At 41.4% G+C, this 25,005-nt stretch overlaps 2 protein-coding genes across 10 annotated transcripts in view; one reads left to right on the top strand and one right to left on the bottom strand.

The window, feature by feature from the left end:
* Positions 1-2,495, bottom strand: part of LOC118399907 (R3H domain-containing protein 2) — a 70,714-nt gene extending 68,219 nt beyond the window's left edge. For 2 of the 8 annotated variants that reach the window (XM_035796124.2, XM_052473188.1), the window contains exon 1: positions 1,675-2,467. The gene's annotated coding sequence lies outside the window, so the exon portion shown is untranslated. Of the gene's footprint in view, positions 1-1,674 lie in introns of all 8 variants that reach the window. The other 6 variants (XM_052473194.1, XM_052473192.1, XM_052473191.1 and 3 more) reach the window with 4 other exon arrangements.
* LOC118399908 (inhibin beta B chain) lies at positions 1,331-24,711 on the top strand. Of its 2 annotated transcripts, XM_035796126.2 has the most exons (3): positions 1,331-1,479; positions 16,660-16,960; positions 23,684-24,711. In XM_035796126.2, exons 2-3 carry the CDS (start codon positions 16,723-16,725, stop codon positions 24,484-24,486), a joined length of 1,041 nt encoding a protein of 346 aa, XP_035652019.1. In that variant the 5' UTR covers positions 1,331-1,479; positions 16,660-16,722; the 3' UTR covers positions 24,487-24,711. The 2 variants fall into 2 exon arrangements, with proteins under 2 accessions (XP_035652019.1, XP_035652018.1); XM_035796125.2 differs by lacking the exon at positions 1,331-1,479 and having other exon boundaries at positions 16,244-16,960.
* Positions 24,712-25,005: the final 294 nt, after the last annotated feature.

Raw genomic sequence — 25,005 nt, 5'->3', positions numbered from 1 at the left:
CTATCAATTGTATGTCTAATCTAGTCAAACCAGTTCATCTATAAATTAAAATAAACGTTTTAAATGTGGCTAGATAACACATGATACAAACTAAGGATAGAAAATCAAATGTCTCTTGAGCCTTTTCATGTTCCAACAAAAAAATGTAAACTAAACAGGCTCAAATAAGGGAAACTGCATATTTACGTGTGTTTATGTACCAAATGATAGTTAGGGTACAGCCACCAGTGCAATATCAAATTGAGGTGGATGACAGAGACAGGCAGCCACAGCAGGCAACTCCCACCACACTGCCGCTTCATTAGAAGCAGACTGTTGAATCAATGGTTCACCTACTGAAGACAAGCCTGTCCCTAAAACCACACAAGCTACTCTCTAAAAACCACATGCCCCACCCATAACATTCTGACACCAATTTACTATATGCTGCTGCTGCACAGGGAGTGAGCAGCATACATTCATCTGCACTACATGCTTTTCCTATCCAATCTCTTATGTGCTCATTAGGCAAGATGAGTTGGGGGGCTGAAGTTGGCTACATTAACTAATCTAATAGACCATGCTATTCTGTGATATTCAAACCAGATTGTGGAGTACCGTTAGTTTAGGCTGTATAGTAGTATATGATGGGTATTTGATCCCCTTACAACTAAGAGTATTTGAATAGTGCTTCCCAAAACATGTAGGCTCAGGCTATATTTCCAGTAAAGCTTTCAATCCCCCCCACAATACAGTTCCTAGTAAACTGTATGATATGTAGGGTAGCCAACAATGCATCCAGAAATCAACTATTCTCCCAAAAATACAAGTAGAGGGGCAATGACTAACACACACACACACACACACACACACACAGCTTGGCACTGTGCATATGTTGAGACCATAACAAAATATAGCAACACTTCCATACAGCCGTTACAAAGTAGTTTGTGTAAAGCATAGCACAGCGACTTGGAAGACAACACCTTTTGCTCCATGAAGTATTCCAATGTTTTCGCCACCATCTTGTCCATTTCAAATCTTCTCTCATTGATTGAGGTGGGTGTCCACCCCAAGTGCCGCATGCCAATACAGAGTTCGGAGTGCAATCATGTTTACATTAAAGACACTGGAGCCGACAGGAGATATGGGTCAGAAAACTTTCCTCGATGCAGGAATGGGATATGCCACTGTACTCCAAGTTAACTTCATCCACATCGAGAATATTTAAATACTGCTAGTTTTCCAGGAAAACTGCCTTTTTCGTCGTAATGCTAACTAGCAGGAGCCACCGCAGCCATTTTGGAATGGCAGTGTCAGCCAATCAGCTCATTTGTTGTTCAACCCAACATGTAATTTCATAATGGCTGCTGTTGGCTACTGCTAGTTAACATGAGGACAAAAAGGGCAGTTTTCAGGGAAAACTAGCAGTATTTAAAGAGCAGTGTTGATAAAAGGTACGATTTGGAGTACAGTGGCATATCCCATCCCTACATTGAGGTACGTTTTCCAACCCATATCTCACACCAGCTCCATTGTGTCTTAATGTAGCCATGATTGAGTTCCGACTTCAGTGCAGCTCAGTGTAAAATAGTTTCACGATAGGGTCGGTATATTCTGGCAAGTACATTAGGTAGACTAGCTCGTTAGCTAATTTACAGTGGTTGGTAGAATATTTGAAAAACTCTCGCTTACCGTTTAGATGAGTCTTCTCTCAACGAAAGCTTCTTCGATGGGTTTTTTTCGAGTTGAAGGCTGCTAAACGCGTTAGCTACTGCTGGTACACAGACGGGCTAACATTAGTGTAGGGTAAGCTAGCAGCTGCTAGTGCAGTGCTGAGTTCCCAAATGTTTAACGTTAGCTAGCTAAACGGACAGTTCACACTGACAATACGCAGCAACCAAGTTAACCTTTTCTTCTTATCTAACGGTAACGTTAACTTAGCTGCCAAACAAGGTGTCAGCTCACCTGCTCCTTTTAGCTAGCTAATTATCTTCAACGTTAGCTAACGTAACAACATTCGATTTGGAAAAAATATCGATGACAAGATATGGGTTACGAGACAATTGAAGAAATGCCGATATGTATGCGGTTAGTTAGCGATACCGCTTGTCAACCACCCTCCGAATGGTTTACCCAATGTTAACTAATAATGGTAAGAATAAATCGCTAGCTAATTAGTAACGTTGGCTCCATGGCTAACCAAACGCTGAGTTGGCTCACGGTGAAAGCCACTACACTGTCAAACGCTATCGACTCAAAACCGCACACACGTGAGGGGTATCTACATCGAACGTGGAAGATAAAATCAGAGAGAACGCATCCAATAACTTCTAAAATGAAAATAACGAGAACCTTACACTTTGGATAAAATAAAGAAAAACGAGATTCCCTTCAGCTCCGGCTTCCAATACTGTGTGATTGCGGCCCGCAATACGGGGTGTTCCTGCATGCGGGCATTCAGGAACGCCCCCCCCCTCTCAAGCATCCAATTGGTTCCTGCTTGACCGCCTTTGCCCTCAGAAATACAGTGTAGACGTTGTTAATGTTGTAAATTAATATTGCAGCTGGAAATGGCTGATTTTTATTTTAAATGGAATATCTACATAGTAGGCTGTTATCAGAAACCATCACTCCTGTGTTCCAATGGCATGTTGTTTTAGCTAATCCAAGTTTATCATTTTAAAAGGCTAAATGATCATTAGAAAACCATTTTGCAATTATGTTAGCACAACTGAAAACGAAACTGAAGGAGCAATAAAACTGGCCTTCTTTAGACTAGTTGAGCATCTGGAGCATCAGCATTTGTGGGTTTGATTACAGGCTCAAAATGGCCAGAAACTAAGACCTTTCTTCTGAAACGCATCAGTCTATTCTTGTTCTGAGAAATGAAGGCTATTCCATTCGAGAAATTGCCAAGAAACTGAAGATCTCGTTGAACGCTGTGTACTACTCCCTTCACAGAACAGAGCAAACTGGCACTAACCAGAATAGAAAGAGGAGTGGGAGGCCCCGGTGCACAACTGAGTAAGAGGACAAGTCTAGTTTGAGAAACAGACGCCTCACATGTCCTCAACTGGCAGCTTCATTAATTAGTACCCGTAAAACACCAGTCTCAACATCAACAGTGAAGAGGCGACTCCGGGATGCTGGCCTTCTAGGCAGAGTTCCTCTGTCCTGTGTCTCTGTTCTTTTGCCCTTCTTAGTCTTTTCTTTATATTGGCCAGTATGAGATATTCCTTTTTCTTTGCAACTCTGCCTAGAAGGCCAGCATCCTGGAGTCGCCTCATGTTTTCTATCTCTCCCGGTTTTTGACCATTCTGCCTGCTTTGTCACACCACTCTGGACTACTGACCTCTGCCTGCCATGACCCTGAGCCCTCCTGCCGTTCTGTACCTTTCGGACACTGCTCTGGATTACTGACCTCTGCCTGCCCTTGACCTGTCGTTTGCCTGCCCCCTGTTTCTGTAATAAACTTTGGTCTTCTCCTGAACCTTGGCACTTTCTCTACTACTCTCGTCACTGTCTCAGCACACAACATCTTCTACACTACTCTGATCCTGGCAATATCAACCAGCCTTTCTCTCACCGGACACCGCTTATCTCCAGAACCAGGGTTACTCCTACAGTTTACACACACTTTTTCCACCGATACTATACATTCCTTTGTCTCGTGTCATCTTGCACACTTCTCACATCTAGGAATCTCCCTCCTACACACTGCTGCCACATGACCATAAGCTTGACACCTAAATCAAATCAAATTTTATTTGTCACATGCGTCGAATACAACAGGTATTGGTTGACCTTACCATGAAATGCTTACTTACAAGCCCAACAATTCAGTTTTAAGAAAAGTAAGGATTAACAAAATATTTACTAAATAAACTAAAGTAAAACATTTTCAAATAAAAGAGCAACAATAAAATAACAATAAAGAGGCAATATACAGGTGTGCCGGTACCGAGTCAATGTGGGGGGTAAAGTGACTATGTGGCTGTAGTCTGGTAATTTTTAAGGCTTTCCTCTGACACTGACTGATGTAGAGGTCCTGGATGGCAGGGAGTTCTGCCCCAGTAATGTACTGGGCCGTATGCACTACCCTCTGTAGCGCCTTGCGGTCGGAGGCTGAGCAGTTGTCATACCAGGTAGTGATGCAACTGGTCAGGATGCTCTCAATGGTGTAGCTGTAGAACTTTTTGAGGATCTGAGGACCCATGCCAAATCTTTTCAGATAACTCATGTTACTCTCATTTGGTAATTCAATTTGGTACCCATCTATTCCACACTTGTCTGGAAAACACTCTGTTAATAAAAATAGAATTGTCGATATACTGTAGCTAACTCACTCGCTGTTTGTGTGTTGGTAGTAATGATTAATGTGTTTTAATACCCCAAGGGGCGGAATTTTGTGTACACAAGCATGAGGGAATGGAAACACCTTATGACGCACAACAAGATTGTGGGACAGAAACTAGCAAGGGACACTGAAAGGTATCAAGATCAGAGAATACCAAGAGTGTGTGTGTCAAGCGGTCATCAAGGCAAAGAATCTCAAATACATACTCAACTTTTTTGGTTACATGATTCCATATGTGTTATTTCATAGTTTTGATGTCTTCACTATTATTCTGCGATGTAGAAAATAGTTTTAAAACATTTAAAACTTTTGACCGGTAGTGTAAATTTGCAGAAATTCGCATTAAATAACCAACCAACAGTAACTCTTGAACCGTTCAAGCTAGAGACACAAAACCAACTTTCACATGTTCAGGCTATCCTAACTTCAAATTCTTTAACACTTTTTTAAGTCAATTATCATTAAATAAATGTGCATGCATCTGCATGAAATAACCCACAAACAGTAACTCTTGAACCATTCAAGTTAGAGACACCAAACCAACTTTCATATGTTCAGGCTATCCTAACTTTTCATATACCTACAGTTGAAGTCTGAAGTTTACATACACTTAGGTTTGAGTCATTAAAACTCGTTTTTCAACCACTCCACAAATCCCTTGTTAACAAACTATAGTTTTGGCAAGACGGTTAGGACATCTACTTTGTGCATGGTAAAAGTCATTTTGCCAACAATTGTTTACAGACAGATTATTTCACTTATAATTCAAAGTATCACAATTACAGTGGGTCAGAAGTTTACATACACTAAGTTGACTGTGCCTTTAAACAGCTTGGAAAATTCCAGAAAATGATGTCATGGCTTTAAAAGCTTCTGATAGGCTAATTGACATCATTTGAGTCGCTTTTTATTATTATACCTTAATTTCAACAAGGAACACTGAGGCTGAGACCAAGGTCTCTTTTACAGCTGGGCCCTGCGTAAACATGTTCGCATACAGTTGGTGGTGTACCTGTGGATGTATTTCAAGGCCTACCTACCTACCTACCTATTGCCAACAAAGGGTATATAACAAAGTATTGAGATAAACTTTTGTTATTGACCAAATACTTATTTTCCACCATAATTTGCAAATAAATTAATTAAAAATCCTACAATGTGATTGTCTGGATTTTTTTCTCTCATTTTGTCTGTCATAGTTGAAGTGTACCTATGATGAAAATTACAGGCCTCTCATCTTTTTAAGTGGGAGAACTTGCACAATTGGTGGCTGACTAAATACTTTTTTTGCCGCACTGTAAACACCATGGGACCACGCAGCCTTCATAATTCTGAGATTTCCATCCCCAACTACAACATTTTCCGTCAAGATAGAACTGCCAAAGGGGGAGGAGTTAGCCTGCAAAGTTCTGTCATACTTTCCAGGTCTATGCCCAAACAGTTAGTGCTTCTTCTTTTAAAAATGAATCTCTCCAGAAAGTCTCTCACTGTTGCCGCCTGTTATAGACCCCCCTCAGCTCCCAGCTGTTCCCTGGACACCATATGTGAATTGATTGTCTCCCCCAGCTATCTTCAGAGTTCGTTCTGTTAGGTGACCTAAACTGGGAAATGCTTAACACCCTGGCAGTCCTACAATCTAAGCTAGATGCCCTAAATCTCACACAAATTATCATGGAACCCACCAGGTACAACCCTAAATCTGGAAACATGGGCACACTCATATATATTATCCTGACCAACTTTCCCTCCAAATATACCTCTGCTGTTTTCATTCAGGATCTCAGCGATCATTGCCTCATTGCCTGTATCCGCTATGGGTCTGCGGTCAAACAGCCACCCCTCATCACTGTCAAACGCTCTCTAAAACACTTCTGCGAGCAGGCCTTTCTAGTCGACCTGGCCCAGGTATCCTGGAAGGATATTGACCTCATCCCGTCAGTCGAGGATGCCTGGTCATTCTTTAAAAGTAATTTCCTCGCCATCTTAAATAAACATGCCCCTTTCAAAAAATGGAGAACTAAGAACAGATATAGCCCTTGGTTCACTCCAGACCTGACTGCCCTCGACCAGCACAAAAACATCCTGTGGCGGACTGCACAAGCATCGAATAGTCCCCGCGATATGCTACTTTTCAGGGAAGTCAGGAACCAATACATGCAGTCAGTCAGGAAAACAAAGGCTAGCTTTTTCAAACAGAAATGAGCATCCTATAACTCTAACTCCCAAAATGTTTTGGGACACTGTAAAGTCCATGGAGAATAAGAGCACCTCCTCCCAGCTGCCCACTGCACTGAGGCTAGGTAACACTGTCCCCACCGATAAATCCATGATAATCGAGAATTTCAATAAGTATTTCTCTACGACTGGCCATGCTTTTCTCCTGGCAACCCCAACCCTGGCCAATAGCTCCGCACCGTCCGCAGCTACTTGCCCAAGCCTCTCCAGCTTCTCCTTCACCCATATCCAGATAGCAGATGTTCTGAAAGAGCTGCAAAATCTGGACCCATACAAATCAGCTGGGCTAGACAATCTGGACCCTCTCTTTCTAAAATTATCCACTGCCATTGTTGCAACCCCTATTACCAGTCTGTTCAACCTCTCTTTCGTATCGTCCAAGATCTCTAAAGATTGGAAAACTGCCGCAGTCATTCCCCTCTTCAAAGGGGGTGACACTCTAGACCCAAACTGTTACAGACCTATATCCATCCTGCCCTGCCTTTCTAAAGTCTTCGAAAGCCAAGTTGATAAACAGATCACTGACCATTTCGAATCCCACCCTACCTTCTCCGCTGTGCAATCCGGTTTCCAAGCTGGTCACGGGTGCACCTCAGCCACACTCAAGGTACTAAACGATATCATAACCGCCATCTATAAAAGACAGTACTGTGCAGCCATCTTCATCGACCTGGCCAAGGCATTTGACTCTGTCAATCACCCTAATCTTATTGGCAGATTCAACAGCCTTGGTTTCACAAATGACTGCCTCGCCTGGTTAACCAACTACTTCTCAGACAGAGTTCAGTGTGTCAAATTGGAGGGCCTGTTGTCCGAACCTCTGGCAGTCTCTATGGGGGTGCCACAGGGTTCAATTCTCGGCCCGACTCTTTTCTCTGTATACATCAACGATGTCGCTCTTGCTGCGGGTGATTCCCTGAACCACCTCTACGCAGACGATACCATTCTGTATACATCTGGCCCTTCTTTGGACACTGTTTTAACAAACCTCCAAACGTGCTTCAATGCCGTACAACACTCCTTCGGTGGCCCCCAACTGCTCTTAAACGCTAGTAAGACTAAATGCATCCTTTTCAACCGTTCGCTGCCCGAACCCGCTCGCCCGGCTAGCATCACTACTCTGGACAGTTGTGATTTAGAATATGTGGACAACTACAAATACCTGTGTCTGGCTAGACTGTAAACTCTCCTTCCAGACTCATATTAAACATCTCCAATCCAAAATCAAATCTAGAATCGGCTTCCTATTTCGCAACAAAGCCTCCTTCACTCACGCCGCCAAACATACCCATGTAAAACTGACTATCCTACCGATCCTTGACTTTGGCGATGTCATTTACAAAATAGCCTCCAACACGCTACTCAGCAAATTGGATGCAGTCTACTACAGTGCCATCCATTTTGTAATCAAAGCCACGTACACCACCCACCACTGCAACCTGTATGCTCTCGTCGGCTAGCCCTCGCTACATATTCGTCGCCTGATCCACTGGCTCCAGGTCATCTATAAGTCTTTGCTAGGTAAAGCTACGCCATATCTCAGCTCACTGGTCACGATAACAACACCCACCCATAACACGCGCTCCAGCAGGTATATCTCACTGGTCATCCCCAAAGCCAACACCTCATTTGGCCGACCTTTCCTTCCAGTTCTCTGCTGCCAATTACTGGAACGAATTGCAAAAATCGCTGAAGCTGGAGACTTATATTTACTTTACTAACTTTAAACATCAGCTATCTGAGCAGCAAACCGATCGCTGCAGCTGTACATAGCCGATCTGTAAATAGCCCATCCGATCTACCTACCTCATCCCCATGTTGTTTTTATGTACTTTTTCTGCTCTTTTGCACACCAGTATTTCTACTTGAGCATCATCATCTGCACATCTATCCCTCCAGTGTTAATTTGCTAAATTTTAATTACTTTGCTACTTTTGCCTATTTATTGCCTTACCTGCTCAATCCATTTGCACACACTGTATATAGACTTTCTTTTTTTCTATTCTGTTATTGACTGTACACTTGTTTATTCCATGTGTAACTTTGTGTTTGTGTCGCACTGATTTGCTTTATCTTGGCCAGGTCGCAGTTGTAAATGAGAACTTGTTCTCAACTAGCCTACCTGGTTAAATAAAAAAAATAATAAATACCACTCAGGAAGGAGATGCGTTCTGTCTCCTAGAGATGCACGTAAAGGGGTCCTAAAATTGCAAATCAAATAGCTAAATGACCAGTAGTTGTGTTCAGTAGTTGTCAGTAATTGTATTGTGGTCAGTAGTTGAGTGGTCGTGGTCCTTAGTTTTGTGGTCAGTAATTGTTTAGTTGTGTTCAGTTAGTAATTTATATAAGCAGGTGTATGATCAGTAGTTGTGTGGTTGTGATCAGTAGTTGTGTGATTGTGGTCACTAGATGTGGTCAGAAGTTGTGGCTGTGGTCAGTAGTGGTGTGGTAGTGGTCAGTAGTTGTGTGGACGTTGTTCAGTAATTGTGTTCAGTAATTGTGGTGAGTAGTTGTGTGTCTGCAGTTGTGTGGTCAATATTTGTGTGGTTTTGGTCACTCTCTTCACCCTCATCATAATGGTTGCCTTCTGCAGCTATTGTTGCCTTCTGCGGCTATAGAGTATCCATAGCAACGGTTTGGTTCAGGCTGCTCAATGATGACACAGAGAGCTGTTAGTAGATGTTAACTAGCCACTTTTTGTCACTCTAGAAACTATTCCTAATCTGCTCTATCCAATCAGAGGGGTACAGCCCACCCGTGTCTTTAGAGACAGGTAAACTAGCCAGTTGGGTAATATAGAGCATGGAGCTGATGCATGATCCTGAGGAGGACAAAGCAATTGAGCCTTAGAAATATTCTCTTTATCATTCCAGGTCGTCCAGACCAGGGAAGCATTTGAAATCTTACCACTAGCTGTTCGGTCTGAAAAAGATTCATAAATCATGTGAATTTGTCGAGCTTATGAAGACGTTCTCTCCTGCCGAGCAAAGCGTTGCTAGGGAACAGTAGCCTTGGAAACATTGCTCCCTCATGGCTAAAGCAAGTGTGAGAAACATGCTAACATACAGTACGTTTGTGATTTAATACTAAATAAATACTGCACTCTGACCCACAAAATGTATTTGTTAGATTCATGATACTGTTGTGAGACAAAGCAACGAAAGTGACCTTCAAAGTGTGATGTAGTTTTATTGGAATTTGCAGCTGTTGTTACAGCTGTTGTTGACATGACTTGCTGCATCTAGAAAAAGAGCAGTTGATGGCTAACTAAAACCGCTCTATCTACTATCTGATTCAAGCTATTCCTAAAATGTCAAATGCTCTGTTTTTCCTGACTTGTTGGGGTAGTGGTAAAAATGGCAGTTGTTTACAAAAACGTTACAAAATGTTGTTGATGTGATTACTAAAACAGCTGTAATGTTTTAGCAGAATATTTTAGGGGGTTGAAAGGTCATATGAATAACAGAGAAGTAAGCAAAGATGTAAACGCTCTTAATTTGGTCTATGTTGTTGCAAAGCGCTCAAAGTAGCTGAATTGTGTCAAATTGCATTATTGCATTTACAGTAAATGGAAGTTGGAAGTGATAATGTCACAATAGGGCCTGCAATAATGCCTTTTTGATGGATGACAAAAAGGACAAAAAGTTTAATATTTCAAAAAGTTGTATACAAGCAACTCAAGCGTGACCATTATGCACATTTTAAAGTTTGAGCTGCATTTCTAGCTTAAACGGTGTAAGAGGAGTAGCGTGCTAAATATGAAGACGAAGAAGAGGTATGTCAAATGATTGAAGCTGGAGATTTTGATTTGCAAGCTTCAAAATAACTTTTTACAAGTACAGTTTTGAGGTTTGCTAAAGCTCTTTAAAAGTATTTTTGTGGTGGAAGTATAAAACCTTTTACTTTACTATTGTTAAAGCAACAAAAAAATAAAGTATGTATGGGTTTGAAAAACATTATAGCAGTGGTAGTGTCTGCCGTAGTAATTGTGGTAACTGGTTATAGAAAGAAAGTAGGTACATGAAAAGTTAGGATAGCATGAATAATATGAAAGTTTATCGGTGTATTTAGCTTGAACGAATCAAGAGTTACAATTATTATTGTTCGGTATTATATGCTAATTTATACATATTAACGAGTTATAATTTATAGTGCAAACCAGTTAGACCAAAGCTAGTGCGAGCCAGAGTAAGCTAGCTATGCCCATGACCAGAGCTGGACAAGAGCTAGTGCTGAGCAGTAGTTGTGGTCAGTTGTTTTGTTGTGGTCAATAATTATGTGGTTGTGGTCCTTAGTTGTGTGGTTCAGCATTTGTGTAGTCAGTTGTTTTGGTAAGTAGGTGCGTGGTTGTGGTCAGTCATGTTGTGGCCAGGTACTTGTGGTGATTTAGATGTGTGGTCAGTAGTTGTGTAGTCAGAAATGAGTGTGATTGTGGTCACTCTCTTCACCCTCGTCATAATCTTTGCCCTCTGTCTGTGAGTATCCATAGCAACGGCTCTGTTCGGGCTGCTTAATTAATGATGACACAGAGAGGTGTTAGTAGACATTAGCTAACCACTTTTGTCACTCTAAACTCTGATAAACAGCTGTAACTGTTTTTTGGTAGAAGCTATTCCTAATCCGTTCTATCCAATCAGAGGGGTACAGTTGAGTTATTTAAAGCACGGAGCACGATCCTGGGAAGGAGGATTAAGCTAGTGAGCATGAGAAATCTTCTCTTTATCATTCCAGGTCATCCAGACCGGGGAAGCATTCGAAATCTTTGCAATAGCTATTTGGTCTAAAGCCGTTTCACCGATCATGTGATTTTTGTCGAGCTATGAAAATGTTCTCTCCTGCTGACCCAAGCGTTGCTAGGCAACAATTGTCTTGACAACACTGCTCCCTATGGCTAAAGCAAGTGTAAGAAACATGCTAACTTACAGTATTTTTGGCCTTTAATACTAAATAAATACTGTACTCTGACCCACAAAACGTATTTGCAAGATTCATGATAGTGTCGTTAGACAACGCAAGGAAAGTGAAATTCAAAACGTGATGTAGTTTTATTGGAATTTACAGCTGTAAACTAAGGTTAATCTGCTAGCTTCTGACATGACTTGCTGAATCTAGAAAGAGAGCAGTTAATGGGTTATCAAACAGATTTATCTACTGATTGATACAAGGTATTGCTAAAATGTATTCTGTTTTGAAAATCGGAGGGAAAATGTCATACGCTCTGGGTGGGCTGCACCAACATAGATTAAATTAATCTAGGATTAGAGCTAATCTAGGTTTTGTAAATCTAGGTTTATGATTAATCAGATATGTGTTGCACCACTTAATCATATATTTACTAATCCAGATTTAAAATTAACGGTTTTAAACTGTGACAATGTAATGTTGTTAGAACTACTGCAACTCCATTGTGAAAGGTTATCATGGGTTGGCTGATTTGAAATAAAATACGTTATTTGCCTATACGAAACCAAAAATGTATTTGTTAGCTAACGGTAGATACTGTAGCTAGCTAGTTTATAAACTAAGATATCATAAAATATAATTTATTGTTGTCATTACTTAATTTTATTTAGGCATTTTATTATTTGTCCGCTAGCCACCTGATCATTGCACGTCAAAGAAGTTCACATTTCTCCGCTCATGAAAAAAACCTGTCGGAGCTGATGGAGGAATTTAGTAACATACTTGAGGATGAAAAGACAGACGACACGACTGTCAAAAAGAAAGAAGATTTAATGAATCGACACAGATTAAAGAGAAGATTGACCCAAATCGGATGAAGATGTGCTGGAAAAACTTCAAAGTGAAAGCCAAAAAGAATGTGGCAGCGGAGAGGCGGGGGCTAATTCAGACCGGGGGGGGGCTCTGTCCAAGGTAATTGATCCACTATCCCAGAAGATGGTTTCCCAAATGATTGCCTCACCTGGTTCACCAACTACTTCTCTGATAGAGTTCAGTGTGTCAAATCGGAGGGTCTGCTGTCCGGACCTCTGGCAGTCTCTATGGGGGTGCCACAGGGTTCAATTCTTGGACCGACTCTCTTCTCTGTATAAATCAATGATGTCGCTCTTGCTGCTGGTGAGTCTCTGATCCACCTCTACGCAGACGACACCATTCTGTATACTTCTGGCCCTTCTTTGGACACTGTGTTAACAACCCTCCAGGCAAGCTTCAATGCCATACAACTCTCCTTCTGTGGCCTCCAATTGCTCTTAAATACAAGTAAAACTAAATGCATGCTCTTCAACCGATCGCTACCTGCACCTGCCCGCCTGTCCAACATCACTACTCTGGACGGCTCTGACTTAGAATACGTGGACAACTACAAATACTTAGGTGTCTGGTTAGACTGTAAACTCTCCTTCCAGACCCATATCAAACATCTCCAATCCAAAGTTAAATCTAGAATTGGCTTCCTTTTTTGCAACAAAGCATCCTTCACTTATGCTGCCAAACATACCCTTGTAAAACTGAGCATCCTACCAAGACAAAGCAAAGCAGTGCGACACAAACAACACGGAGTTACACATGGGATAAACAAACACAATACAAAACAAACAAAACACAATAGAAAAATATATATACAGTGTGTTCAAATTAGGGAAGAAAGGCAATAAATAGGCCATAGTGCTGAAATAATTACAATTTAGCATGATTAACACTGGAGTGATAGATGTGCAGAAAAATCTACTGCACATTGAGGTCCTGAATTTACAAAAAGAGCTACTGCAAATTCAGAAACAGAAACTCCTGCAGAGTAACAAATGCCCACTGTGTAAAGAATGCTGATCTTTTTATTTATTTAAACAATAATTTATCAAAACAAATGCTTTCCCAAGCAATTTTGTGTCCTCTAGTCTTGTCCCCACTCTTGTGTTCTGATGCTTCCAGTTCCACCCTGTATGGTATTGAGAATAACAAAGTGTTAATAATACATTTTAATACAGATAGCCTAATTAGGAATTGTGAGTTTCGATCAAAACAATATTGCTTTTTACATGTTACCAATGTTACATTATACACACCTTTGGCTGCAAAATGGTTCTCAATCAAGGTTCTCCTCACAGCATTCTCATTTGCATTGGCAGCATTTTGCACCTGGCCATCTTCCTCATTCTCCTCAGGTAGGTCCTCCTCATGTGACTCATCTCCTTGTCTCTTGCCAAAGTTATACAGAACCGCCACTGCAATAATGATTGTCATGTAGGTGTCCATCTTCGTGCGGAGCCCCTCCTTTAGGCAGGGGAATCTACCCCTTCATATGCCCGCCTTTCCAGCATTGTCAAGGATTCTGCTGTCATGGGTGGACGATCTGGCGTTGTCTAGCGGAATAACATAATCTCCTGATTGACTCTAGAAAGTTACACATTTAAAAAATAAAGGACAGTCCAAGGTCATTTTACCCCTAATCTTGAGAAATGATCATACCATACACTTTTGGAAAACATAAATAGTAAACAAATTAAATAACAGTACACCAATGTCCGTTTCCATTCATACAAAGTGTTGGGTAAATTGCCACAGTAGATTTTCCATGCTTGTAAAATAGATCAATCAACCTTAGTCTGTTAAAAAATGACTAAATTGTTCCGATGACGATACCAACCAGAGGGTAAATATATCTTGAAAGACTTTTGTTGCAAGCAGGACTAAAGCAACGAGGAAGAAGTGAAGCGAGAGGGTTCACTCTCACCAAAATAAGACCAATGCATTTCTGTGCATTTAATATGCAAACTTAAACTTGTTGCCTGCCTCACTGCCTTTGGAACGACTTCCATTGTTAGGGCGGAGACATGAGTATCTCGTCATTATTTACATATCTCTGACTAACACCGACGTCATCTTTATTTAGGGAGCAGCTGAGCGGTAGCGGTGACCGACCAATAATAATTTGCAGAGGTGGGTAAGAGTACTGAAAATGTGTAGTTAAGTGAAAGTGCAGTGACTTAGATTGTAATTTATTCAAGTAAAATTAGCCTTAAACTACTCAAGTAAGAGCAAAAATGTACCTGGTCAGAAAACCACTTAACTACTAGTTACATATTTAGTTTGGTAATGTTTTACACCTTATGGTAAACTGTGACAGCAAACAAAAAGGACAACAACTTAGTGCACTTGTGCACTAGGCCTTTACTAGTCACCTATTAGCGGACCGATTTAGCTGTCTGTAGCGCGAGCAACAAAATATGTATTTTCAAAAACCACAATAATAAAATGTGCACCTTACTGTAGCCTCTAGTGTTGCAATGCCTGTTGTAGTTTCATTTTAGTATCCACAACTCCCCACATGGTGGCGAGGAAGTACTAGTCTGGGTACCAGTCTTTTTAGCGAACATTCCAATCCATTCCTGTCATTTGCCAAAGAATAATTTGAGCAATGATTGGAGTGGCAAGGAGTGGAATGTAATAGTTGAACAGAGATGGCAATTATGCAAGGCAAGTATTGAGATGTGATAAAATAACCATGTGAATTATTATAAAACTACACCTCTAGTTCCACTAGGGTTCACATAGGCCTACAATTTAGGCCTACAATTTAGGATAATTGGTTACACTATGTGAGTGTCTTCTATTGTGCTGTTATTGTGAATGCCATTGACCTGGTTCAGATGTGTTCGTGTGCAGTGAGTGGGCAGGCAGAGGCAGGCCTATTGGCCAAGGCCTATATACACAGAAATATGCTTGGTACAAAATCTGTCTTTTATTCATAATCTCTTCTTGTAGATGCAGGCTAATATTGTGCTAACATTGTATGAATAGCTGCTTATCTCTATCAATCCCCTTTCAAGCCAATTGCAGCAATGCTTGTTCACCATGGAGCCATTAATAACTTCGAACTGTGTATTGTGAGTTTATTGGACACCATTTTGCATTTAGGCTAAAAACGCAAGCCTTGCTTTACAGTACACATAGCCCATAATAATTGCCATCCAATTCAGAGCCTGGCAATAGGCATTAGGCCAAAAATTGTTTAATTTATTTTTAGTTCACCTTTATTTATTTAAGGCTAGTTGAGAACAAGTTCTCATTTACATCTGCGACCTTGCCAAGATAAAGCAAATGATTCACATGGTTAAATACATGATACAGAAAAAGCATAGAATATACAAGACTTCGATAAACATAAGTACAATTTCAAGTTGTAATTGTGAGAGTACTTCAGTTATCAATACTGGCCCCTCTCTTGTCAGAAACTTTCCCGACAGAGCAATAGGCCTAATTGATTGCATCATATTTATTGTAGGCCTACATGTGCTGATTTACATTATAAAGCTATCTGACCAGATGGAGCTTGAGTAAAAAGAGGGGTAACTACCTGGGATAAAGTTCACAGTTCGTGACGCGTCGCGCTGAGTAATACCTTGGCTCCATGCCATTATTCAAATAATGACGCGTCAAAGTTGCCTACGCTTATGGGCTACGTGGCATGCCACAAGTGTTTGGCAACTGGAGTTTATTATTCGGTGATATCGTGTAGTGATGACTGTGATCGATAATATACCCTCTCTTATCCTTCACAGCACTGTGCGTAATAATGTGGCCAATTTGATCACTGTGCGCTAAAGCGCATGTGCCATGCTATCCGCCGTCTCTCTTTGCTTTTGTGTGTGTGTGTGTGTGTGTGTGTGTGTGTGTGTGTGTGTGTGTGTGTGTGTGTGTGTGTGTGTGTGTGTGTGTGTGTGTGTCCTGTCAGGAGACAGTGCCTGTCATTTCCTTGATGCGCTCATTGGTGTGTTCCTATAACGTGTCACAACTTTTGGTGGATTACCCCAGTTCTGTGGAGCATCATTAGGTGTTGAAGTACCACTCACGCTCTTTCATCCTTGTCTTCGAGGTATCCACTTGCAGGAACAAGGTCCCTGTGACTGGAACAGTTCAGGAACTGAATGAATGCAAATCGATCAGCATCCAAAGCAACTCGGGGAACAACTTTTTCAAACATGCTCTCTTTAATATTATCGGATCTTAAACTTGCGCCTGCTTCTAAAATACATAGTATCCATGTGTCTAGAGAGCCCGCCAACATGCTATTTTCTTCTTTCACATTTCTAATGTTTTCATTGATGACGTCTCTGCTGGTGAAGGGACTGGAGACTGCGACCACCGCAGGGACCACGTCTGGCTGCGCGTCTTGTGGCATTCCGCCGATGGAGAAGGATTCGGAGCAGAGGCTCCTGGTTGAGATCGCCAAGCAACAGATCTTGAACAAGCTGCACCTGAAAGAGAGACCGAACATCACCTCGACTGTGCCCAGCGCTGCGCTTATCACGGCTCTCCGCAAACTGCACGTGGGGCGAGTCCGACCGGACGGCACCATTGAACTTGAAATGAAGATGAATGATTCAAAAGATCAGGGATATGAAATAGTGAGTTTCGCTGAAATGGGTAAGTTAAGTTATTTTGAACATTATAGTGTAGCCTACACTAGTGACAGTATTGTTTACTTTCTTATGGACTTTATTGGGCGTTTGGTTATTACCTCCATTGTGGACTACTGACTGAATCGAATGCGCATTTGGAAAATTGGAAATAAGCCAGGTCAATTAAAATACTGAGCTCAGACATTTACATTGAAACCCTGACTTGAGATAACTGGGGAATATCAAGGTAGGCCTACTGATGTCTAATCTTAACTTGATCACTATTTTGTTGGCAATAATTTTCGAGATGCTTCAGGAAATTCAAATGAACTTAATGATTCAAGCTGGTCTCAGAACATTTTGTATTATTCTGTACTTAAATTGAAGACCCTCAATTTAGTTTAATAAGCTACCTTTCTTACTGTATTTATTAATCAGATGGCCATCCTATCCATGCTAGATCTCAGAGATGTAAAGTATACATCGGCAGGTAAGGGTGCTCTTGAGCTGCTAGATGTTCTTTAATATTCTGCCATCAGATTTGCCACCAATGCTAATTTAAGGACACATCACTGCACTCTATACTCCTCTGTAATCTCTGTATTTTATTTTTTAATGTTATTTTTACCTTTATTTAACCAGGTAGGCCAGTTGAGAACAAGTTCTCATTTACAACTGCGACCTGGCCAAGAGACAAAAACAACAACAACACAGAGTTACACGAACAAATGTACAGTCAATAACACAAATGTTATTGTGTGCTATTTACAGATTGTCTGTGTATAGGTACAGTGATCTGTATGCTGCTCTGACAGCTGATGCTTAAAGTTAGAGGGAGATATAAGACTCATTTTGCGATTCGTTCCAGTCGTTGGCAGCAGAGAACTGGAAGGAAAGAAAGTCAAAGCAAGTGGTGGCTTTGGGGATGACCAGTGCAATATACCTGCTGGAGGTGTGCTATGAGTGGGTGTTGCTATGGTGACCAGTGAGCTGAGATAAGATGGGGCTTTACCTAGCAAAGACTTCTAGATGACCTGGAGCCAGTGGGTTTGGCGATGGATATGTAGTTATGGCCTGCCAATGAGAGCATAGAGGTCACAGTGGTGGGTGGTATATGGTGCTTTGGTGACAAAATGGATGGCACTGTGATAGACTACATCCAGTTTGCTGAGTAGAGTGTTGGGGGCTATTTTGTAAACGACATCGCCGAAGTCAAGGATTGGTAGGATAGTCAGTTTTACGAGGGTATGTTTGGCGGCATTAGTGAAGGATGCTCTGTTTCGTAATAGGAAGCGATTCTAGACTTAACTTCTGATTGGAGATGCTTAATGTGAGTCTGGAAGGAGAGTTTACAGTCTAACCAGAAACCTAGGTATTTGGAGTTGTCCACATATTCTAAGTCAGAACCGTCCAGAGTAGTGATGCTAGTCGGTCGGGCAGCAATTGGTTGAAAAGCATGCATTTAGTTTTACTAGCATTTTAAAGCAGTTGTAGGCCACGGAAGGAGTGTTGTGGGGCGTTGAAGCTTGCCCGGAGGTTTGTTAGCACAGTGTCCAAAGAAGGGCCAGATGAATACAGAATGGTGTCGTCTGTGTAGAGGTGGATAAGAGAATCACCAGCAGCAAGAGCGACATCATTGATATATACAGAGAAAAGAGTCGGCCCGAGAATTGAGCCCTGTGGCACCCCCATAGAGACTGCCAGAAGTCCGGACAACAGGCCCTCCGATTTGACACACTGAACTCTGTCTGAGAAGAAGTTGGTTAACCTGTTACGATGAGCAATCCCGTATCCGGGAGTGTAATTATAGCCTCAAGCTCATTACCATAACGCAATATGAACTATTCATGAAAATCGCAAATGAAATGAAATAAATATATTGGCTCACAAGCTTAGCCTTTTGTTAACAACACTGTCATCTCAGATTTTCAAAAAATGTTTTTCAACCATAGCTGCACAAGTATTTGTGTAAGAGTATTGATAGCTAGCATAGCATTAACTTCTTGCGTCGAGCCATCCCGGATCCGGTATCGTGACTACAGCCTCAAGCTCATTACCACAACGCAACGTTAACTATTCATGAAAATCGCAAATGAAATGAAATGAATCTATTTGCTCTCAAGCTTAGCCTTTTGTTAACAACACTGTCATCTCAGATTTTCAAAATATGCTTCTCAACCATTGCAAAACAAGCATTTGTGTAACAGTATTGATGGCTAACGTACCATTTAGCATTAGCATTCAGCATGCAACATTTTCCACAAAAACCATAAAAGCATTCAAATAAAATTATTTACCTTTGAAGAACTTCAGATGTTTTCAATGAGGAGACTCTGTTAGATAGCAAATGTTCAGTTTTTACAAAAAATATTATTTGTGTCGACTAATCGCTCCGTTTTGTTTCATCGCGTTTGGGTAAGGAAAAATAAATAAAAATAAGTAATTAAAACGCTAACTTTTTTCCAAATTAACTCCATAATATCGCCAGAAACATTGCAAACGATGTTTAGAATCAATCCTCAAGGTGTTTTTCACATATCTATTCGATGATAAATCACTCGTTGCAGTTTGGTTTCTCCTCTGTTCAAAATGGAAAAATGCACGCACCTGGAGTTTATGCAATAGTTTTGAAGGAGGACACCGAGCGGACACCTGGTAAATGTAGCCTCTTATGGTCAATTTTCCAATGATATGCCTACAAATACGTCACAATGCTGCAAACACCTTGGGGAAACGACAGAAAGTGTAGGCTCATTCCTTGCGCATTCACAGCCATATAAGGAGACATTGGAACACAGCGCCTCCACAATCTGGCTCACTTCCTGTATGAAATTTAATCTTGGTTTCGCCTGTAGCATTAGTTCTGTGGCACTGACAGACAATATCTTTGCAGTTTTGGAAACGTCAGAGTGTTTTCTTTCCAAAGCTGTCAATTATATGCATAGTCAAGCATCTTTTCGTGACAAAATATCTTGTTTAAAACGCGAACGTTTTTCATCCAAAAATGAAATACTGCCCCCAGAGGTTCAAGAGCTTAACCAGGCGAGGCAGTCATTTGAGAAGCCAATGCTATTGAGTCTGCCGATAGGAATGCGGTGATTGGCAGAGTCGAAAGCCTTGGCCAGGTTGATGAATACGGCTGCACAGTACTGTCTTTTATCGATGGTGATGCAGTTGGTGCCGAGGTGTTGGCCAGAGTAGGGGTTGCCAGGTGGAAAGCATGGCCAGCCGTGGATAAAATGCTCATTCAAATGATCGATTATCATAGATTTATCGGTGGTGACATTGTTTCCTATCCTCAGTGCAGTGGGCAGCTGGGAGGAGGTGCTCTTATTCTCCATGGACTTTAGTGTCCCAAGACTTTTTGGAATTAGTGCTACTGGAAGCAAATTTCTGCTTGAAAATGCTAGCCTTAGTTTTCCTAATTGACTGAGTATATAGGTTCTTGACTTCCCTGAAGAGTTGCATATTGCGGTGGCTATTCGATGCTAATGCAGAACGCCACATGATGTTTTTGTGCTGTTCAAGAGCAGTCAAGTCTGGGGTGAACCAAGGGCTATATCTGTTCTTAGTTCTACATTCTTTGAATGGGGCATGCTTATTTAAGATGGATAGGAAAGCACTTTTGAAGAGCAACCAGGCATCCTCTACTGACGGGATGAGGTCAATATCCTTCCAGGATACCCGTGCCAGGTTGGTTAGAAAGGCCTGTCCGCTGAAGTGTTTTAGGGAGCGTTTGACAGTGACGAGGGGTGGTCGTTTGACCGTGGACCCATTACCCACGCATGCAATGAGGCAGTGATCGTTGAGATCCTGGTTGAAGACAGCAGATGTGTATTTAGAGGGCAAGCTGGTCAGGATGATATCTAAGAGGGTGCCCATGGTTACGGATTTAGGGTTGTACCTGGTAGGTTCCTTGATAACTTGTGTGAGATTGAGGGCATCTAGTTTAGATTGTAGGATGGCTGGGGTTTTAAGCAAGTCCCAGTTTAGGTTACCTAACAGTAACCACTCTGAAGATAGATGGGGGGCGATCAATTCACATATTGTGTCCAGGGCACAGCTGGGGGCTGACGGTGGTCTATAACAAGTGGCAACGGTGAGAGACTTATTTCTGGAAATGTGGATTTTTAAAAGAAAAAGCTTGAATTGTTTGGGCACAGACCTGGATAGTATGACAGAACTCTGTAGGCTATCTCTGCAGTAGATTCCAACTCCACCCCCTTTGGCAGTTCTATCTCCCTAATGTTATAGTTAGGGAGTAACTCTGGAGCTCTGTCAGAGTGACCATTGGTTTCTTGTTCACCTCCTTGACCAAAGCCCTTCTCCACCGATTGCTTAATTTGGCCGTGTAGCCGGCTCTAGGTGGTTTCAAACTTATTCTATTTAAGAATGGATACCACCGTGTTCTTGGAATGCTGCAGACATTGGATGCTGCAGACATTTTTTAGTACCCTTCTCCGGATCTGTGCCTCGACACAATCCTGTCGTCTCAGAGCTCTACGGACAATTCTTTCAACCTCATAGCTTGATTTTTGCTTTTACATGCACTGTCAACTGTGGGACCTTATATAGACGGGTGTCTGCCTTTTCAAATCATGCCCAATCAATTGAATTTACCCCAGGTGGACTCCAATCAAGTTGTAGAAACATCTCAAGGATGATCAATGGAAACAGGATGCACCTGAGCTCAATTTCTACATTTCTAAAAACCTGTTTTCGCTTTGTCATTATGGGGTATTGTGTCTAGATTGAGGATTTGTATTTATTTAATCAATTTTAGAATAAGGCTGTAACGTAACAAAATGAAAAAAGGCAAGTGGTCTGAATACTTTGCACTGTATATGGTAGTCGAGACATTGGAAAAATTTACGATTTCAATAGCGTTAATTAAAAAATGTTCACTAATATAATTTAATGTATATGTGATGGTGAATGCATACTAAAAAGATTTACACTAAGTGTGATGTTTTAATTGTTACAAGTGTTACAACAGTCAAACAATCAATACCGAAATTTCACTTTCAATCATGTTACTAATATGGAAATCAAAGACGTTTCACCATGGAATTAAATTTAAGTTGAAAAGTATACTTTTTTATTTTTTTTGCTAGCTACATGGTTGACACTGCAGCTAGCTATCTTAGTCAGCTTGGCAACCTACTGTAATAGCTAGTTAGCTATTGCCACACACGTTCGATTAATCTGTTCACTCTTTATGCCAATAACAAGTTGGCTAGTTGGCCAACAAACCGATCATATGGGGAGCTAAAAACAGGAGATTAAACTTTGTCAGATTGTGGATTAGCCAAACCTAGTTAACTGGTCCTCGAAACACAAGTTCAATAGCAGAAATATATCTTATTAATACTTATCTTGCTCCAGAAATCTATAATATTACAAACGCTGAAGGTAATTAAAGTGTAACTTTCCTCTGAGTCTGGCTATGAACCCACGAACAAAGATATCCTCAGGAGAGAAGTGAGCGGTGGTGGAGATAAAACTTGGTTTAACGGACAACTTTGAGAGCCAATGGATTGAGGAGTTTGGATGACAAGCTATTTTGAATTCATTTCATCGGTCAAGGGGTTGTGAAACGTTCATACAGACGTTAAAGGGGAACCAATAGTATTGATTAATGTGTAAAATAAAAATGGGTTAGGAGGTTATCTGACAGTGACGATATAGTAATATAAATCTATGTAACTGAACGTATTTGGTATAAATAATGTAACAGAGTAAAAAGTAAGTTGCTTCATTCAGAAATTACTTGAGTAAAAGTACAACCTACAGAGAGTAACTAGAAAAGTACTAGTTCCTTCAATTTAAAGGGCAGTAGTGGGCCAGATTTTAAGCCATGCCTACTCTGGCATATGTGTGTCAGTGTCAGCGTATTGCTTGCCTTCAATATATAATGAAACAATTTATTTAAAAAAATAATAATAATACATCTTCACCCTACAGACATTGACAATTTATTATATTCCACATAAGAATTCACATGAGACCTGCTGTAGCCTGCACGTAGCTTACATAGGCTAGTTGAACTGACACCCAGTGAACCTGCGGTCTAAGTTATTGTATAGGCTCCAAACACTGCTTCCAGCTGCCCCCTGGCGGCAATTCTAAATATTAAATGTCCATTAAAATCCTCCAGGATTATTTTCCTCCTGCGATTAAATATTAAGATCCGACATCTGTACCTCGAGCTTTAGCTCATGTCATTTCTATTTGACCTCATTCCAATTGAAACTATTAATGATTTGATTTCAATTTTGAACCTGGATGGCGTAACATAGTAAGGTAAATCCAGGACACTTCAATTAGTGTGATATGTTACATATTTTGAGATTGTATCTTTGCTTAAATAAATGACATGCTCTAACTTTGACTTGTGAACTTATATGAAAAATATTGGCATCACTTAGAACTACCCTGAAAGACTGGTACAGGGTTACAGCAGGGCTGTCAAACTCATTCCATGGAGGGCCTAGTTTCTGCCTGTTTTTGTTTTTTCCTTTCAATTAAGCCCTAGACAACCAGATGTGAGGAGTTCCTTACTAATTTAGAGACCTTAATTCATCAATCAAGTACAAGGGAGGAGCGAAAACCCCAGACACTCAGCCCTCCATGGAATGAGTTTGACACGTGATGTACAGTAAATTATATATACACCTACAGGTAATACTGTTTATTGTGATAAAATGCCAAACCAATCCTCACACTCTATCTTCTCTCTGTGATCTAGATGAGATGGACACTACTGGTGCTCAGCCACGCCTCACCTTCCAGTTCCTGCAGGAGCAAGGCCACAGCATTCAGGTGCTCCAGTCAGCCCTGTGGCTGTACGTCCACTCCTCTGACGCCCCTAACTCGGGTCCCCGCCCCACCGTCACAGTCCACATCTACCTCTCCGGGCTTGGGGGAAGCTGCTCTAACCGCACCCTCCTCCTAGAGAAGATCCTGGATGTGCAGAAGAGCAACTGGTACACCTTCCCCATTACACACACCCTGCAAGCGTTCATGGACGGGGGCCAGCGGCTGCTACAGCTGGAAGTCACCTGCGCAGAGACCGGGGTAGCCGGGGAGAATGGCGTTAGCCAGAACCTGTGTGAGCTGGGTAAGACCGTGGACATGGCCCACCAGCCGTTCATGGTGGCCCAGGTGCGGCTCCGTGAGGACCCCAAACACATCCTCCAGAAGAGGTCCCTGCAGTGCGGAGATGATGTTACGGTCTGCTGCAAGAAGGACTTCTACGTGAAGTTCAAGGATATCCAGTGGCAGGACTGGATAATAGCTCCAGAAGGGTACCACATGAATTACTGTATGGGCCAGTGTCCCCAGGCCCTGGCTGGGTCTCCAGGCATCGCGTCTTCCTTCCACGCTACAGTCTTCAGCCAGCTCAAAGCCAATGGCATCAATACAGCAGTGTCTTCCTGCTGTGTGCCCATCCAGCGCAGGCCTCTGTCTATGGTCTACTTCAACTCACAGCACAGCATTGTCAAGACCGACGTCCCTGACATGATCGTAGAGTCCTGCGGCTGTACGTAAAGAAATGGAAGAAAGAGAAAGACGAGACATTCAGCTAGTTATGCTTTTAGTCTGAGAAGACAAGATTGAACGTGTCACACATGCACAGACCGATGCAAATACATACATACATACATACATACATACATACATACATACATACATACATACATACATACATACATACATACATACATACATACATACATACATACATACATACATACATACATACATACATACATACTTCACGATCATGTAGTATAGAATTTAAGATATTCCGTCTTCATCAATTCGATAGAGGGTTTTTGAATGCCAATGGGGAATAATACTGAGTGCTCAAAGGGATTTGTTCAGTCAATTGGTCATACACAGATAGCACATGACAGAAAGAGGAGAGAGATTCATGTATCGCCTTCATTCCTTTTTTAATTTACTGTAAAACTATGAGCTGTTATTATTGTATTTCCTTTTATACTTAGTTTTTTTGTATTACTGGTGAGCGTGAGGTGAGCTAAGACAGTAAGATTTATGCAGTCA

The sequence above is a fragment of the Oncorhynchus keta genome, chromosome 21 (genome assembly GCF_023373465.1).
Source record: "Oncorhynchus keta strain PuntledgeMale-10-30-2019 chromosome 21, Oket_V2, whole genome shotgun sequence".
Lineage (NCBI taxonomy): Eukaryota > Metazoa > Chordata > Actinopteri > Salmoniformes > Salmonidae > Oncorhynchus > Oncorhynchus keta.
Note: the sequence above shows the minus strand (reverse complement) of the source record. Positions and strands in the feature narration are given on the sequence as shown.

Coding starts and splice junctions, on each gene's coding strand:
- LOC118399908 (XM_035796125.2), top strand. CDS start 16,462: ATGAATGCAAATCGATCAGCATCCAAAGCAACTCGGGGAACAACTTTT. Junction 16,961..23,683: donor AGTGAGTTTCGCTGAAATGG/GTAAGTTAAGTT, acceptor TCTGTGATCTAG/ATGAGATGGACACTACTGGT.